This window comes from Orycteropus afer, unplaced genomic scaffold (assembly GCF_000298275.1).
Source record: "Orycteropus afer afer isolate SDZICR_OR568_19922 unplaced genomic scaffold, OryAfe1.0 scaffold00057, whole genome shotgun sequence".
NCBI classification, from domain to species: domain Eukaryota; kingdom Metazoa; phylum Chordata; class Mammalia; order Tubulidentata; family Orycteropodidae; genus Orycteropus; species Orycteropus afer.
Genome location: NW_006921644.1, coordinates 1,879,729 through 1,895,081, shown reverse-complemented (window position 1 = coordinate 1,895,081; position 15,353 = coordinate 1,879,729). Strand labels below are relative to the sequence as shown.

Below are 15,353 nucleotides of genomic sequence, written 5' to 3'. Positions count from 1 at the left end.
GTTTCCAGCCAAACAAAAGACAGGCATATGAGTTGAACATTTACTTCAAGTAGATACACTCCTTGGAGAGAACAATCATGGGAGAAAGAAGGGCTGCTTATGTACAGGGAGACAGCTCAGGGGGCAGGAGTGCATGGAGGGATGGACACAGGGAAGAGGTAACTGTGGGGAGGAGGTGGGAGGGGAGCTGTTACATTGTGTTAAACTGTGGTCAATGTCATGAGACAAAGTGTATGTGCACTGCTGAATGGAAAGTGAATTTGCTCTGTAAATCTTTACCCAAATCACAATTAAAAAAAAAAAAAAAAAAAAAGGGACCAGTCCCTGGAGAAGAAGATCATGCTGGATAAAGTAGAACAGCAACAACAACAACAAAAAAAAAACTCACTGCCATCAAATTGATTCAACTCACAGCGACCCCTCCTTGGGTTTTTGAGGTGATATCTCTATGGAAGTAGGTTGCCCCATCTTCCTTCTGAGGAGTGGCTGGTGGGTTTGAACCATCAGCCTTCTGGTTAGCAGTCAAGTGCTTTAGGCACTATGCCATCACAGCTCCTAGATAAAGTAGAGTGTCAGTAAAAAGGGCAAGACCCTCAACAAGATGGATTGACACAGTGGCTGTGACGACAGGCTCGAGCATGGCAGTGATTGTGAGGACGGCCCAGGACTGCACAGTGTCATTCTGTTGTACAGGAGTCACTGTGAATCCAGACAGACTCGGTGGCACCTAACCACAACAACAGTTTTGTCTTAGCAACTAAAGCATAAACTCAAGGACAGGGAATGTGCTCTCTCTTGTGTAGACTTTATGTCCTAAAATAGTATTAGCATTAGTAGGTGCTTGAGAATGACACTACTGCTTGATGGACAAAATGTCATCCCTTCCCACTTCATAACTGTTTGGAGAGTGTAGTAGTTTCCTAGCCTGCTGTAACAGATTCCCACTATGGGTGACTTACAGCAAAATACAGTTGTTCCTCAGTATCTGCAAGAAATTGATTCCGGGACCCCCATGAATACCAAAATCCTCGAATGCTCCAGTCCCTTATATAAAACGGCATAGTGTTGGCATGCAAGCTATGCATATCCTCCCATATACTTTAAACCATCTCTAGATTACTTATAACACCTACTAACAATGTAAATGCTATGTAAAGAGCACTTTACACACCCTTTATGAGATTGCTTTGACCAGTTCATTGCTTTTTAAAAAAATTTTCTGGTTGAATTTTTTTTTTTTTTAACCTTTCAATTCATGGTTGGTTGAGTCTACAGATACTGGGTATGGAAGGCTGACTGTAATTTATTCTCTCACAGTTAGGAGGCCAGAAATCACATCAAGATGTTGGCAGGACTGGTTGCTTGTGGAAACTGAGGAAGAATCCATTCCAGCCCTCTCTCCCAGCTTCTGCTGGCTGCTGGCATCCTTGGCACTCCTTGGCCTGCACGGGCTTCCCTCTTATCTCTGGCTCCATCTTCATGTAGCCTTTTTCTGCACTGTGACTTGTGTCCTTTTCAGTCTCTTATGGGGACACTCTCATAGATCTAGGGCCCACCCTCATCCAGTATGATCTCCTCTCAAGATCCTTACCTTCGATACATCTACAAAGACCCTTATTCTAAATTAGGTCACCTGCTAAGGTTCTGGGTAGATGTGATTTTTTGGGAGACATTACCTAACTATGCCACCAGTATTTTGAATACCAGCAGGACCACCCATGGTGGACAGTTTCTAGCAGAGCTTCCAGACTAAGACAGACTGGAAAGAAAGTCTTGGGTGACCTTCTTTTGAAAATCAGCCAGTGAAAACTGTCTAGATTGCAACACCGTCCAGGGTGGTGCTGGAACATGCACATATCCCACCCATCACGAAGATGGGGCAGGACCAGACAACTTTCCATTTTGTTATCCTCAGATTGCCGTGAATCAGAGTCAGCTCAGCATAACATCGCACCCGCTGCAGAGAGATTAACTTTTCTAATGCACATACCACTGCAGTGTAGTATCGGAGGCAAACCCCGTGCTGCAGTGCACCTACTCTGTTCTGTGAATTAAATTTATAATAAAGTCATGGATGGATGACTGAAAAGAAACCCTGAGAGCCTCTGAAATTCCTAAATCTTCTAGTTTGAAGGCACAGAGAACACGGGAGATTTCTTTTTTAATTCCTACGAGCTTTATAGTCCACAGATGAAATTATAGAGTTGGCCTGAAAAGCTATTTTGTATAATCATTTACCAAAGAAGGGGGGGGGGAATCATTATCCTCCTCCTCTTCAGGTTCCCAGCTAATAACCACGCTCTACTCTCTTCAAGTCCAGAAGAGCTGCGTGGGCTTCATAAATAGCTGTTTGGCCCAACTGTAGCTCTTAAACAGATATCTGTAAATATTGCAGAAGAGAGCCCTCAGAAAGTCGGTGGGTGTTGTTGATGAGTGGCTGCGGAAGCTTTTGTTGGCAAACAGGCAGCCGGCGTCTGTGTCCCTCAGTGGAGGGCTAGCTGGCAAGGGCGCTATAATTCCTATTTGGCTGGTGGGTATCTCATCCCATGTCTTCTTTTAAAGCAGTCGTTCTCAATCGGGGTGGGGGTGACTTTGTCTCACCTCCTCCCTAGGGGACATGGCATTGCAGTTGCCACAACTGGGGGAAGGAGGTACTATTGACATCTAGTGAGTAGAGTCCAGAAAGGCTGCTAAACATCCTACAATGCACAGGACAGCCCCCACCACAGAGAATTGTCTGGTACAAAATGTCAGTAGGGCCAAGATTGAGAAACCCTCTCTTAAAGTAACAGCTTCTTTTAGTATAGCTTATTCATTCATTTATCTATTCAACGAATATTTACTGTCAAACATAGAACATATCCAAGTAGCCATTGTTCTGTATGTTGGTGGAGTGACTTATTACAAGACACTCATGTAATAAGTATTGATCAAGCCCCTACTTTGTCCAGGTACAGGGGCCTTGAATAATGTGATCAAGGCCTTTGCTCACAGAGGGTTTACATTCTGGTGGAAAGGAGACAAGAATTTAAACAGGTTAACAAATGAATGAACAAGATAATTTCAACCAGTGATAAATACAGTGATTAATATCAAACAGGCTAGGTGTCAGTTGTGTTTGTGTGTCAACTTGTCTGGGCCTGGTTGAGTGGCTGGGCAGCTGGTGGTAGTTATTCCCTATGATGAGACTGGCAGTCAACTCCATGGTGGGATCTCCCCCAAGCAGTTGAGTAGCTGCTTTGGGTATGTGGCCTGCTTCCCGTATATAAGAAGCAGCTTTGGGAATGGTCTCAAGCTTGTGGCGTGCTTGGACCCTGCATGTAGCCATGTAGTTGCTCAGCAGCCTGCCATGCTGTGCTGACCTTGGGACTTTCAATGGACTTAAATTAATAGCCTGCCATGTGGTTTGGTAACATCGGGACTGTGCCTTTTTACCTGTCAACCTTGGGGCTTCTCAGTCTCAGCAGCTAGCAGCTGTCTGAGTGAAGAAACGCCTCTTGCTCCAGTGGGCTGGAGGCAGGAGGCAGAGCTGGACCCCAAGGTTGAGGGGCTTTCACCCAGCCCCTAGAGCCTGGCATTTTGAATTTGGACTTCTAGCCTCCTGAACTGTGAGAGAATAAACTCCTGTTTGTTCAGGCTATCCCATTTGTGGTGTATTCCTGTCAGAGCGGCACTAGGGAACCAGAGTACTGGGGAAGTAGGTCCCTGAGTGGTGCACATGGTTAATGTGCTTGGCTGCTAACCAAAAGGCTGGACGTTCGAATCCACCCAGAGGTGCCTCAAAAGAAAGGCCTGGTGATCTGCTTCTGAAAAATCAGCCCTGGGAACCGAGGAGCCCAGTCCTCCTCTGGAGACTTGGAGTCACCATGAGCCAGAACTGCCTCGACCACAAGTGGGCTGGTTTCAAGGGAGAGAGAGTAGCTGAGGGAGTGAAAACCTGTTTTTATGTATGTTGTTGTTGTTGTTATGTGCCATCAAGTCGGACCTGACTCATAGCGACCCCTCCTTGGGTTTCCGAGGCGGTATCACTATGGAAGTAGATTGCCCCATCTTCCTTCCGAGGAGTGGCTGGTGGGTTTGAACCGCCAGCCTTCTGGTTAGCAGTCAAGTGCCTTAGCCACTATGCTACCAGAGCTCCCATTTTTTATGTATAAAGCACAGAAAACATAGGACATAAAATGACAGATTGTGTATCTATGGTATTGGAGGAGTGATTAGGAAAAAAATACCTAACAAGGCTCTTTCATGGGGGAGGATTAGGAAAAACTGTCTAAAAAAATGTGGGGAACGATGCGACAGAGACCACGAAGCCCTGCTCTCTGTAACCCAAGTCCTCTACTTACTCACCAACACGTACCCTAACTTATCCAAGTCCTTATCACAACTGGCAGATGCCCCATTTGTGGTTATTCACTTCAGCATTCGGTACCTCTCTCCACTCCTCTGAGTGAATGTGAGCTCCGGGAGAGCCAGGAGTCTTGGCCATTTCTTCACCACTATACCCTCAGTATCTGTACAGTGCTGGGTATATAGTGGTTACGCCATAAGTATTTGGTGATTCTATTACCATTAGGAGCTCAGGTGGTGTAGTGCCTGAGGCATTTGACTGCTAACCGGAAGGCTGGTGGTCCAAACCCACCAGCCACTCCTTGGAAGGAAGACTGGGCAATCTGCTTCCATAAAAATTTACTGCCTTAGAAACCCAGTGGGAGTCACTATGAGTTGGAATCTACTCAATAGCAGTGAGTTTGGTTTTTTTGGTATTACCATTACCATAGTAGAAAGTCCTGTTGCTTCAAGGACCCACTGGGTCAATTGGACCCTTCTTGGATTTCAACCTTACTTTAAATTAAATATACCCAGATTTGCTGGGCCCATGTGAGCACTGAATTTAATTATATGTCCTCTGCCCTTAGACAATTTAATCTCTTAGCCCTGCCTTGACTATTCCCAGTTTTTTCTTTTCCCAATAACAACGGAGAACTCAGCCCTTCTCTGTTCTTCTGAGATACCATGGTAAGTACCATATTCTGATGCATTAAATTAAACACATTTTTAAGAAAATTATAATGACAGGCCAGCCATCTTGGAAATTACACAACAAAAGACATACATGATTTTCTGATTTGATTTAGCAAGAAATGGAATCACTGCAAACATTTGCAATGGAACAAAGACTGAAAGGAAGCAAACTAAAATGTTAAAATTATTATCCACCTCTGGGATGCGGACTCACAGCATGTTTTTCCTTAAGCTTTGGGTTAATGTGTGAGTTTCCCATAGTGGGCTTGTCTTACCTTTATACAAGGAAACAAGGTTTTTGGTGGTTGGGTTTTTTAAGACCATCCATGATAATTCAGTGTTAGAGAGGATTACACAGATAATCCAGATCATAGGTGCACCCAGAAGGTGAACCTCTGGGTCACAGATTCAAGACCAGTACTATGGATTCCACAATGATCCTCAAAAGGCTCTTCTGAGGGGCTTCTGTGCTTAGTGAAGGCATCAGATTTTGGCCAACTTAGTCCATTTCTGGCAAGTATCACGAGCTTTATTGCGAGGAGGATAGCCACTTTCTGTTCCACAGAACTTAGGGTTTACAGATTTTTCCAAAGATGCCTATAGCCTCCCCAAAGCATTTGTATTCCAAAGTACCCCACCTCTTCCAAATGTAAAAAATATATATTCCCAAATATTTAAAGATATTTTTTCAGGAGTCTCATGGCTCCTGGAAGCCAAAGTTACAAAACCCTGACTTAGAAGTATTTCTTACTTAAATTGTTCCTAAAGCCCAGGCCGTATCTCTTCATTTTCTCTTATGGATAGCTACCATGTCTGACTTCCCAAATATCCAAACCTTGCTGTATCCTGGTGAATTTTCTAGACCCTGCTTCCTCTGAGTAAGTCCCAGCTGAGCCAATATAACCAGTTCATGCGTCAGTATCCTTAAAGGTTACCTAGGGGTTCTTCATCCTTGTGTGACCAAGGAATCCTTTCAAATACTAGAATTTTTGGCAGATCACTTAAAAGACACTGTCCAACATTCAACTCAGCAATTACAACACCCATCATGACCGCTAACAACGTCTTGCAAGGACTCAAAGCATTTGGGGTTAGCACACAAATCATTTCCGTTCTGAGCCACAGTCTCCCCACGCAGGATCTCTTGTATGTGCACGTGACAACCATGTGATGACCCTGAAATGTTCTCTTTGAACCAAGGTGAATCTTACACATCTATGAAAACTTGGTGGCCTTGTTGGGAAGGGTTCACAACAGACAGGCCCGGTGAGACATGCAGTTTGACACTAGGTAGCAAAGCATTTCTTACATCTAAAGCCCCATACTAGAAGACAAAGAATGACTCTTAGCACTCTCATTTAAAACAAATAAATGTGGAGAAAAATCATTTAATAAAAGATTGAGTCTGATTGCCCACATACACCTGAACAAAAAGAGAAAATTTTTTTTTTTTTACGTGAGAAAAATGCCATTCTTACCTCCTCCAGGGCCCACAAGGAGTCAACCACGGGCTTGATCTTCTTCTGATTGTACAGCCCTATGAGTTTGTCCACCACTCCTCGGATGAGGCCTGCACGGCCCTGTTTGAAGAGCAGATTTAAAAGGGAAAACCCCGCGATGACCTTGTTCTCTTCATACAGCTTGATGGGATTCACTTTCTCCACCTGCCACCACTGGAAGAAGAAATGGCACCAGGTCAGGAGGAACCAAACACTAACAGCGCCAACATCATCAGTGAATGCGAGGGGAGGCAGGTGCTACAGCTGGGCAGATGTCAACTGGCCAGAAGTTAGCTCTTGTTGGGCTGTTTTTTAAGCATCTGTTTTGGTAGGCACTGCTATGAATACACCGGAAACACACAGTGGTGGTTATGCGCAGCTCAGAATCTAGATGGAAGAGAGAGCCCTTTACAAAAGCAATGACTAGGCCCCTGCAATGGAAACATTAAGGTGCAGTTTTAGGATCCTTGGCTATGGGGCTCAACCACTTGGGGTGGAATGCTGCTTCCGTTGCCTGCTCGCTGTTATTCTTTGTCTCAGCATTCCCCAGTGGCTAAGTGGTGGGAGATTACTGCCCCTGGGGTTTTCTGGGAGAATTAAGTGTAAAGCACTGGGCTCATAAATGATGGTGGTGGTGATAGGTTGATGAAGGGAGTAGACTGGCAGGTAAGTTACAAAGGTTGGTGGTGACAACACGGAGGTGACAGATTCTGACCACGGAGAAGCTCTCCTAGGGGTAAACAACAAGGCCAAACCTGGAAATACAGGGAGAAGCCCATTAAATAAAGAAGAGTAGGGGTGTCTAAGACAGTAAAACAGCATGGAAGAATGAGGAAGCCTGAGGACTGGGACTCAGTCTGTGGTTCTTCACTGGGGGCCATTATTCCTCGCCCACCCTCCGGTATATCTGGTAATATGTGGAGACATTTTTGGGTGTGATGAATCGGGGGGAGGAGGGTGCTGTGTGGGGAGAGGCCAGGTACACTGCTAAACGTCCTACAGTGCTCCAGACAGCCCCGCCCAACAAAGGATTACCCAACCCAAACATCAACAGCGCTGAGGTTGGGGAGCCCAGCTCTAAAGAAGTCCTGGGTGTGACACACACAACTGGTGAGTGTGGCTGTCTCTTTTCAGTCCCTCACCCACCCACCCACCGCCAGACATCAAAACAAGTAAAGAATCCAGCAACCACCTCCAGAGACCGTGATCCAATGGATTTGTTCTAATTGCTGTCCATTTGGTTCTGGTAGTAGCTTAGGAATTCAGACTTCCAGTTTGTAGAGAGTTCTACAAGGTGAAGTGCTTCGTATCAGCTTCAATACAGAAGGCAAGCGGGATAAGGATGCAGATCATCTGGAAGATGTATGTCATCTGGGTTCATTTATATCCTGCTGCTTTCTGGAAAAGGCCGAGGAGGCTCACTGCACTAAAAGATTTGGATTTTGTTTTCAAATGTGGGGAAATAAGTGTGAGGAAGACAGCGGAAGACAGGAATGAGGAAGGTCTTCCCCAAAGTATATTCCAGGAGAGCCTGAGGGCTGGCTCCACAAGAGCAATGCATTGACTATGGGCTGTTTGCCATCAAATACAAAGGCAGGAAAAATGTCATCATTTAACTTGAGTTTCAGGGTATTTGCAACACCTCAGTGAATGTTTGTGGAATGCATGCTTGCCAAATCTACAACTGCCACTCAGCTGTGGTTAAGAGCGTTTTGGAGCTGAGTTCCAATGCTGCCACTGACCCGCTGTGTGACTTTCGGCAACTCACTTTACCTCTCTGTGCTGTTTTCTCACTGCACCTCCTGGGGAGTAAATGTCCTAAAGCACATAAAATACTTAGAACAGTGTCTGTCACAGAGGAGGTGCTCTATAAAAGTTAACTTCTCTTATTATCACCTTCAGTCGGAAGGGATGCTTTTGATTTAGTGAATAAGTTCTCTGGATCAGAAGTGAGGCCAGTCTCTAAATGTTCGCCTCACCTGTTAATTGTCATCATTGTTAAGGTCTGAAATCAAATGGCACACAGACTCTGTGGGAGTTTTAAGGTAGAGGGCAATTAAGATAACAGAGTGGAAAAACCCTGCGTGGTTCCAAGTGTGCCTTTAATTCCTCAGTGTCTTGAATGCAGAGAAGAAAATTCCTTTCCAGAACGTCTGAGAACAAATCATGTTCCATTCCTTAGCATAAAAGATGCCCTTGCTCCAATTTCCCTCTAACTGACCTACTAACACTGGGCCATTGAAAAAGAAAAGTCTTCATTCTCAGCCTACAGCTACAAAGTGTTCTGGTAACTGGCGCCTGTTTCAGGCAGAGGACTCGGCCTCCGTCCTGCCCCTGTTTTTATGAATGCCTTCATGGAACATGGATACGCTGCAATTATTTCATTAACACTGTGTGTTGTGATTGTGCATTTAGGGGAGAAAGGAAAACACTCCTTACAATTGTATGTAATTTGGGACCAATGTGGTTACCCACAGCAGTCTGTCACATCCCGTTAATTACAGTCACGGCAACAAAACAGCTGTGAGTGGTACAAAGCTAGTGTTAAACGGACACGCTCCAGACAGCACCTTAATCTCTCTTCTTGCTCTGCCTGTAGATCTGTAATTGAGATGGTGCTGAGTCTGGATCTTAAAGCTCTCATGCAAAGGGAGGTTCATTCATTCTGATCCCACAAAGGCAGGGAGCGCTACCCATTCCAGAATGCAGGAATGTTTGGAGGGGAAGCTTTGGGAGCCCAGTGCTGGCACCCAGCGGGCACTGGAAGACCCCACAGTGCTGCACTTACAATGAATTCCAACCCTTTAATATGGCTTTCCCTGACCACATTGCTCAGAAGGCCTCTGGCCCATCACCCTACCTTTATCCCCTTCAGACATTTTATAACCATTTTCAGTCACAATATTCTGTTTTATTTGGGGGGGGGGGGCTATTGCTGTCATTAGAATGTAGGCACCATCAGGGCCAAAGGTGTACCTACTTCCTTTACTGTGATGCCCCAATGCCTGCCTCGGTGCCACAAACAGCAAGTGTTCAGAAAATGCTGGTAAAGTGAATGAATCCAGGCTGCATAAAGGCTGGAGTAGCAATAAAAGCAAGCACCTCCCAGAAGTAGCAAGTCCCTGTTGTTGTGGGCTAAAAATCAACATCCCAGCCCAAAGTACCTTAATTCTAGCAAGTGGAGCTCCAGGTGAGAATGTTAATCTGAGCTATTCCTAGTGGGGTGAATGTCCGGGGAAGTGACTTCTCAATAGCAGAGCAAGTTGGCATCATATTCAGACCCTATCATAGTGGTGGACCAACTTGACTCTGTCTAAACATCACCTAAGGAGCTTGTTGAAATCATCAGATCCCCTGCCATCCTTCCCAGACACAATTCAATAAGTCAGGGATACAGAAGAATCTTAAGTATCCCAGAGACGTGGCCAGTAAGTGGACAAATTGAAAACTGGCCTTCTCCCAAGGCAAATAAAATGCACTAGCATCATTTTCGAGCAGTGATTAAAAACGCCAACACTCTTTACTGCCACTCCCACATCTCTGCTTCATTTAGACCAGAGCAGCCCAGTCATAGCCCTGCCCACTTATCATGGAGCAGGGCAGGCATGTAGGCTTCATGGCAAATGAATGATGCAGATGACGGACAAACAAGATTAGGTCAATGAATCTAACAAAGAAGCGCTTACAACATGCAAACTGATGCACCACCGTGGCACACTGCCATGTAGGATACTCACTGATTTTGCAAAGCTAAAGAAGCTCTTGGTCTCCCCGGTCACCATGTTGGATGAACCTGCAAATGGAGGATTCCCAGATCAAGTTTGCTAATTAGAATCTAAATATCTCTTGTTACTCAAGAAGAGTTGTTGTTGTTGTTGTTGTTATGTGCCGTTGAGTCAGACCCGACTCATAGCGACTGCTCCTTGGGTTTCCGAGGCAGTATCACTACGGAAGTAGATTGCCCCATCTTCTTTCCGAGGAGTGGCTGGTGGGTTTGAACCATCGGCCTTCTGGTTAGCAGTCAAGTGCCTTAGGCACTATGCTACCAGAGCTCCCTCAAGAAGAGTGGCAGTTGTTTATCCGTAACTGGCGAGAGCTGGAAAAGGAATCTAACCCAGCCTTGGAAAACCGAGGGGAAAGGAGGGTGGTAGCAGTTGACTATTTCAGCTAGGGGTCACTGGGTCAAAGAGAAAGTATTGTTTCTCAGGGTGAGTATTTTATCACTCTGGGAAAGAGGGCATGTAGCAAAAAGACTGATTTAGAGTAATATTTTAATACAATGATAAGCTGCTGAAATGTCCTTCTGGTCTATTCTTGGACATGGAAAATGCCTATGTGAGCCTACTTTATGTATCTGAATTCAGTCCTCAGGCAAAGGATGGGGCCTGGGGCTCTGACCTGGACTGGGGTTTTAGAAGCTGGGGCTGGCCACTCAGGTGCGGAGGGGATTGAGTTACAGTTTAGATGGTTAGAAAGAAATGAGTATTGAAGAAGGGAAGTGAAGCTGAAGATAGGTCCGGAAGCCAAGGACATGGTGTGACTACTGCATCGTCTCCAAAGATCTCTGGTTGTCTTGAATTGGCACTGAATGGATTCCAACTCACAGGGACCCCCTGTGTACAGAGCAGAACTGCTCCATAGGGTTTTCAAGGCTGGGACCTTTCGGAAGTAGACTGCCAGGCCTGTCTTCCCAGGCACCTCTGGGTGGGTTCACCATCAGCCTTTTGGTCAGCAGTCTACTGCTTAACCATTTGCACCACTCAGAGACTCCCAAAGATGTCTAGGCAAAAGGTAAAAGGCATTTGAGACGAATGGTGTGAGAAAGCGGGATATGTAAATTCAATGAATCAGTATTCAGAGGGTAGATGGGAGGTAGAATTGGGAAGGATTCCCTAAGATGCTCATGTGGCTGGAAGAGATCCCTTTGTGAGTATCTTTTGGGTACAAGAAAGCTCTTACCAGTGTTGGGAATATTCAGATGCTATATTGATGACTTTTCAACAACTTTCCTGCCTTATCTCCAAATATTTGGAAGAAAACAATCCTTCTCAGAGTACTAGTATTTAATGAAGGAAAAAAAGAAGAAAAAACACAAATATATCTTTTAAACTTCATTTGCCAGTTCAGGTGAGCTAGTAGGCAGTCAGTAGACCAGCACTTCTGGTTTTATGCAGTGAGGACTCAGGTGTCTCAGTCCCAGGCTTCAATTACTTAGTAATCAAACAATCAATATAATAAATTAGTTACTTGTAAGCTGATCAAGTTTAATTCCACCAAAATGACTCTCTGGAATTGGAGCAAAAAATAGAATTTCTGGTAAATATTAAGGAAAGAAATCATTTATCTGCATTACTCACGTTAGCCACATCCAGTATCCCTACATGGTGCACTGACTCTCATAGCTTCTCTTATCACTGATTTTAATAATAATAGTCACCATCATCATCATTGTACATCTGTCTGCAAAGATCCCCAAATATGTGGCCACTATTGAAAATACCTGAGCACTCTAATAGTGGTGAGTTGACCCCCATCATCAGGTATCCGCAAGGAGTTCTGGTAGTGTAGTGGTCAGAGCTTTTGGCTGCTCACCAAAAGGTTGGCAGTTTGAATCCACCAGCCACTCCACGGGAGAAAGATAAGGCAGTCTGCTTCCGTAAAGATTTACAGCCTCGGATATACCATGGGGACCACTATGAGTCGGAATCAACTTGATGGCAGTGGGTTTAATCCCACTTCCCACCACAGTTTATTGTTCAGGGTTTTTCTCTGTAGGTACCTGTGCAGTGTTCCCTGTTGCGGTCATGCTCCTGTTTCTCTGTCACACTCACCATATAAAATGTAGGTTCCCAGTGGTTTGAGAAGGCTGAGACCTTTCCCAGTGTTGTCCCCACAGAGGCAATCCAAAACGATGTCCACACCTTCAGCAGAGATTCTAAACAGTGAGAAGACAAAGCAAAGTATTGTAAGCTGCCGGGGACCAAACTCCCAAACCCTTTCCCTTCCTACATCATGTTGCCTTACTCCCAGAATCAGGAACAGTCTGAGCTCCAAGAGCAGGAACAAATAGGCTAAGCCCGGGAGCTGGATTTACCCTCCTCTGGTGGCGTAGTGCCTAAGGCACCCACCAGCCACTCCTTGGAAGGAAGGCAATCTACTTCCCTAGTGATACTGCCTCGGAAACCCAGAAGGGGTCACTCTGAGTCGGATCCGACTCAATGGCAATGAGTTTGGTTTTTTTGTGTGTGTTTATCCAACTGTAAGAATTTCAGAAAGCCTGAAAGGAATCTGGCCGGTGGTGCTATCAGGAACCTCTCTGGGGTAGGGCAAAGAGCAGGGACATCAGAGCAGCCAGTCTGAGTTTGTGACCAGCCACCTCCCTCAACTTCTCTGAGCTGCCAAGACCTCAAGTCATACCCCAAATACAGCCCATTGCCAAGGGTCATCCACAGTAGTAGCTTCACTTCCAGCCTCACAGTGATCATCTGCACACGTGTGTCCTGTGAAGCCCCACGTGTACCTTCACCACCAGAGAGTGAAGGTGCTGTAGGCCAGCAGACTGCAACCCTGAGTGCACTGGAATCATAATTACAAAGACAGAGAGGGTGGGGGCAGAGGGCCAAATGCAATGATTCCTAGGTCTGCATTCTGCCGCCATAAATCTCGGCTAATTTAAAAAACAAACACAAATAGGCCCAGCTAAGGGATTCTTTGGGCCAAATTTGGCAGCAAGATATTTTGGAATTGCTGATCCAAGACTTTTGCATCTGTCCTTCCTTTGTCCTCAACCCGTTGCCCTTTCATTATGAATGCCACCTCTTCGCTTCCCACCCACACGGATCAGTGATGAATTTCTGGAGTGGTGGAAGATTTCCAGTAGGGCTGTTCTAGGAGAGAAACCCTTTGACCTTGCCAGAAATTAATTCTGCTTTATTGTGACTTCCATTTGCAGTTGGATCTTTGGCTCGCTCAGCTGTCTCCTTCTGAATGCTCTTTCTGTGATAACTCACCTGTGGCACAGCTTTAACCATCACCGATACGTTCATGATGGGCGAAGGAGATGCTTCAGAGTGTCCAACATGGTGCCTGGCGTGAGAGGCTTCACACAACATGCCGAGCAGTGCCCAGTGCACAGTAGGCTTCTCACAGAGACTGAGCACAATGCCCAACACCCAGTAGGCTGCTCACAAAAGGTTAACCACAGTGCCTGGCATGCAGTAGGCATTTCACAGAGGGCAGAGCACACTGGCTAGTGCACACTTACTATGTGTCAGGCATTGTGCTAGGCACTGGGCACGCAGAAGGGGAGGAGCTAGACGTGAGCCCTGCCCCATCTACGTCTGGTCCCTGCAGACTCAAACATTTGAACAAGTACAGGTCCCCCTACAGTGTGACTTTATTCTTTTCCTCTGTGGACTTTGTGCTCTTTTGGCACAGGGACTGCGTCTCATCTGTGTTTCTCCAATTTCTAGAGCTCTCTCATGGAAGTCAAGCCTTGAAGGACTAGGTTTTTCACTCACCCAGGCTCTAGTCCTTTTCCCTGGCCTGCCGGACATACCCTCTAAAGGTCTTACCCTCATGCTGTATTTATCTTGTCTAAAGGAAATCATCACAGCTTCCGATGCTTGTCATCTTGGCATTCCCATAGGCATTCATTGACCAAGCCTTGTTTTCCTTTAACAAGCCTACTGTTGGCTCTGACTCGTCCTTGCCAATTCTGCTGCCTGCTTCCCCTGATTCTGGATGTCCCTTCTCCCATCTATCCTGTGCACTATGGCCAGACCAATGTTTCTGTAAACTCACCTTTTGTAACAGCTCTTAACTGCTTCAGATTTGCAAAGGGCTTTATGTTTCTGACATAATCCAATTTTGCCTCCAATTTAGGGCTTTTAAGAGCTTCATCAGTTGAACCCAGTGGTTCTCAACTGGGAGCAATTTTCCCTCTCTTCTCGGGGCATTTAGCAAAGTCTAGAGACACGTGTGGGTGTCACAACTTGGGGAGTGCTACTGATATCTAAAGGCAGTGGTGAGTCAGTGATGGAGTTCTCTCCGTTCTTGCGGGAGACCCAGGCTCAGCTCCGGCCCGGTGCACCTCAGGCATGACCATCACCCGTCTGTCAGTGGAGGCTTGTGTGTGGCTATGATGAGGGACAGGTTTCAGTGGAGCTTCCCGACTAAGATGGATGAAGAAGAAAGGCCTGGAAAACCAGCCAGTGAAAACCCTATGGATCACAGCGGACGATCGCGGGGATGATGCAGAGCCAGGCAGTGCTTCATCCCACTGGGTACGAGTTCAGGAGTGGACGGTAACTAGGGGCCACTGTCCCAGGAGCTTCACCAGTTTTGCTGCACATTGTTCTCCCACTCTACCCAAGATCTCCTGCACCAATCCCCCTCCAGGTGGTTTACAGTGGTAGCTGGGCACCATCTAGTTCTTTTGGTCTCATCATCATAAAGCCTGAGGATCATATGGTCTATCAGTCCCTTGAACTAATTGTTTCCATGTGTCTTTGCTTTTCTTCATTCTTCTTTGCTCTGGATGAGAAGAGACCCATCGTCACTACTAGATGGCCACTTGTTAGCTTTTAGTACCCCAGTCACTACTCACCAAAGTAGGATGTAGAACGATGTTTTTATGTAGGATGTTATGCCAATTGAGCTTGATGTTCCCCAGGACCATGGTCCCAAGTCCACAGGTTCAACTACTCACTCCCTCAGGGTAGCTGACTGTGGCCAAGACGTCACCACAACCTTGTCCCTCATCAGCTGTATTATACACACAGACATTCTTTTTTTTTTTTTTTTTTAGGATTTGGGTGAAGATTTACAGAG

General features: G+C 45.8%; 1 protein-coding gene across 1 annotated transcript in view; it reads right to left on the bottom strand.

Annotated features, from left to right (window-relative positions):
• VAT1L (vesicle amine transport 1 like) overlaps positions 1-15,353 on the bottom strand; it is a 189,099-nt gene that overhangs the window by 80,046 nt on the left and 93,700 nt on the right. Inside the window, exons 5-7 of the mRNA XM_007939109.2 lie at positions 12,353-12,456; positions 10,259-10,314; positions 6,501-6,695 (exon numbers count right to left, since the gene is read on the bottom strand). Coding sequence (XP_007937300.1) covers positions 6,501-6,695; positions 10,259-10,314; positions 12,353-12,456 — 355 coding nt within the window. The remainder of the gene's footprint in view (positions 1-6,500; positions 6,696-10,258; positions 10,315-12,352; positions 12,457-15,353) is intronic.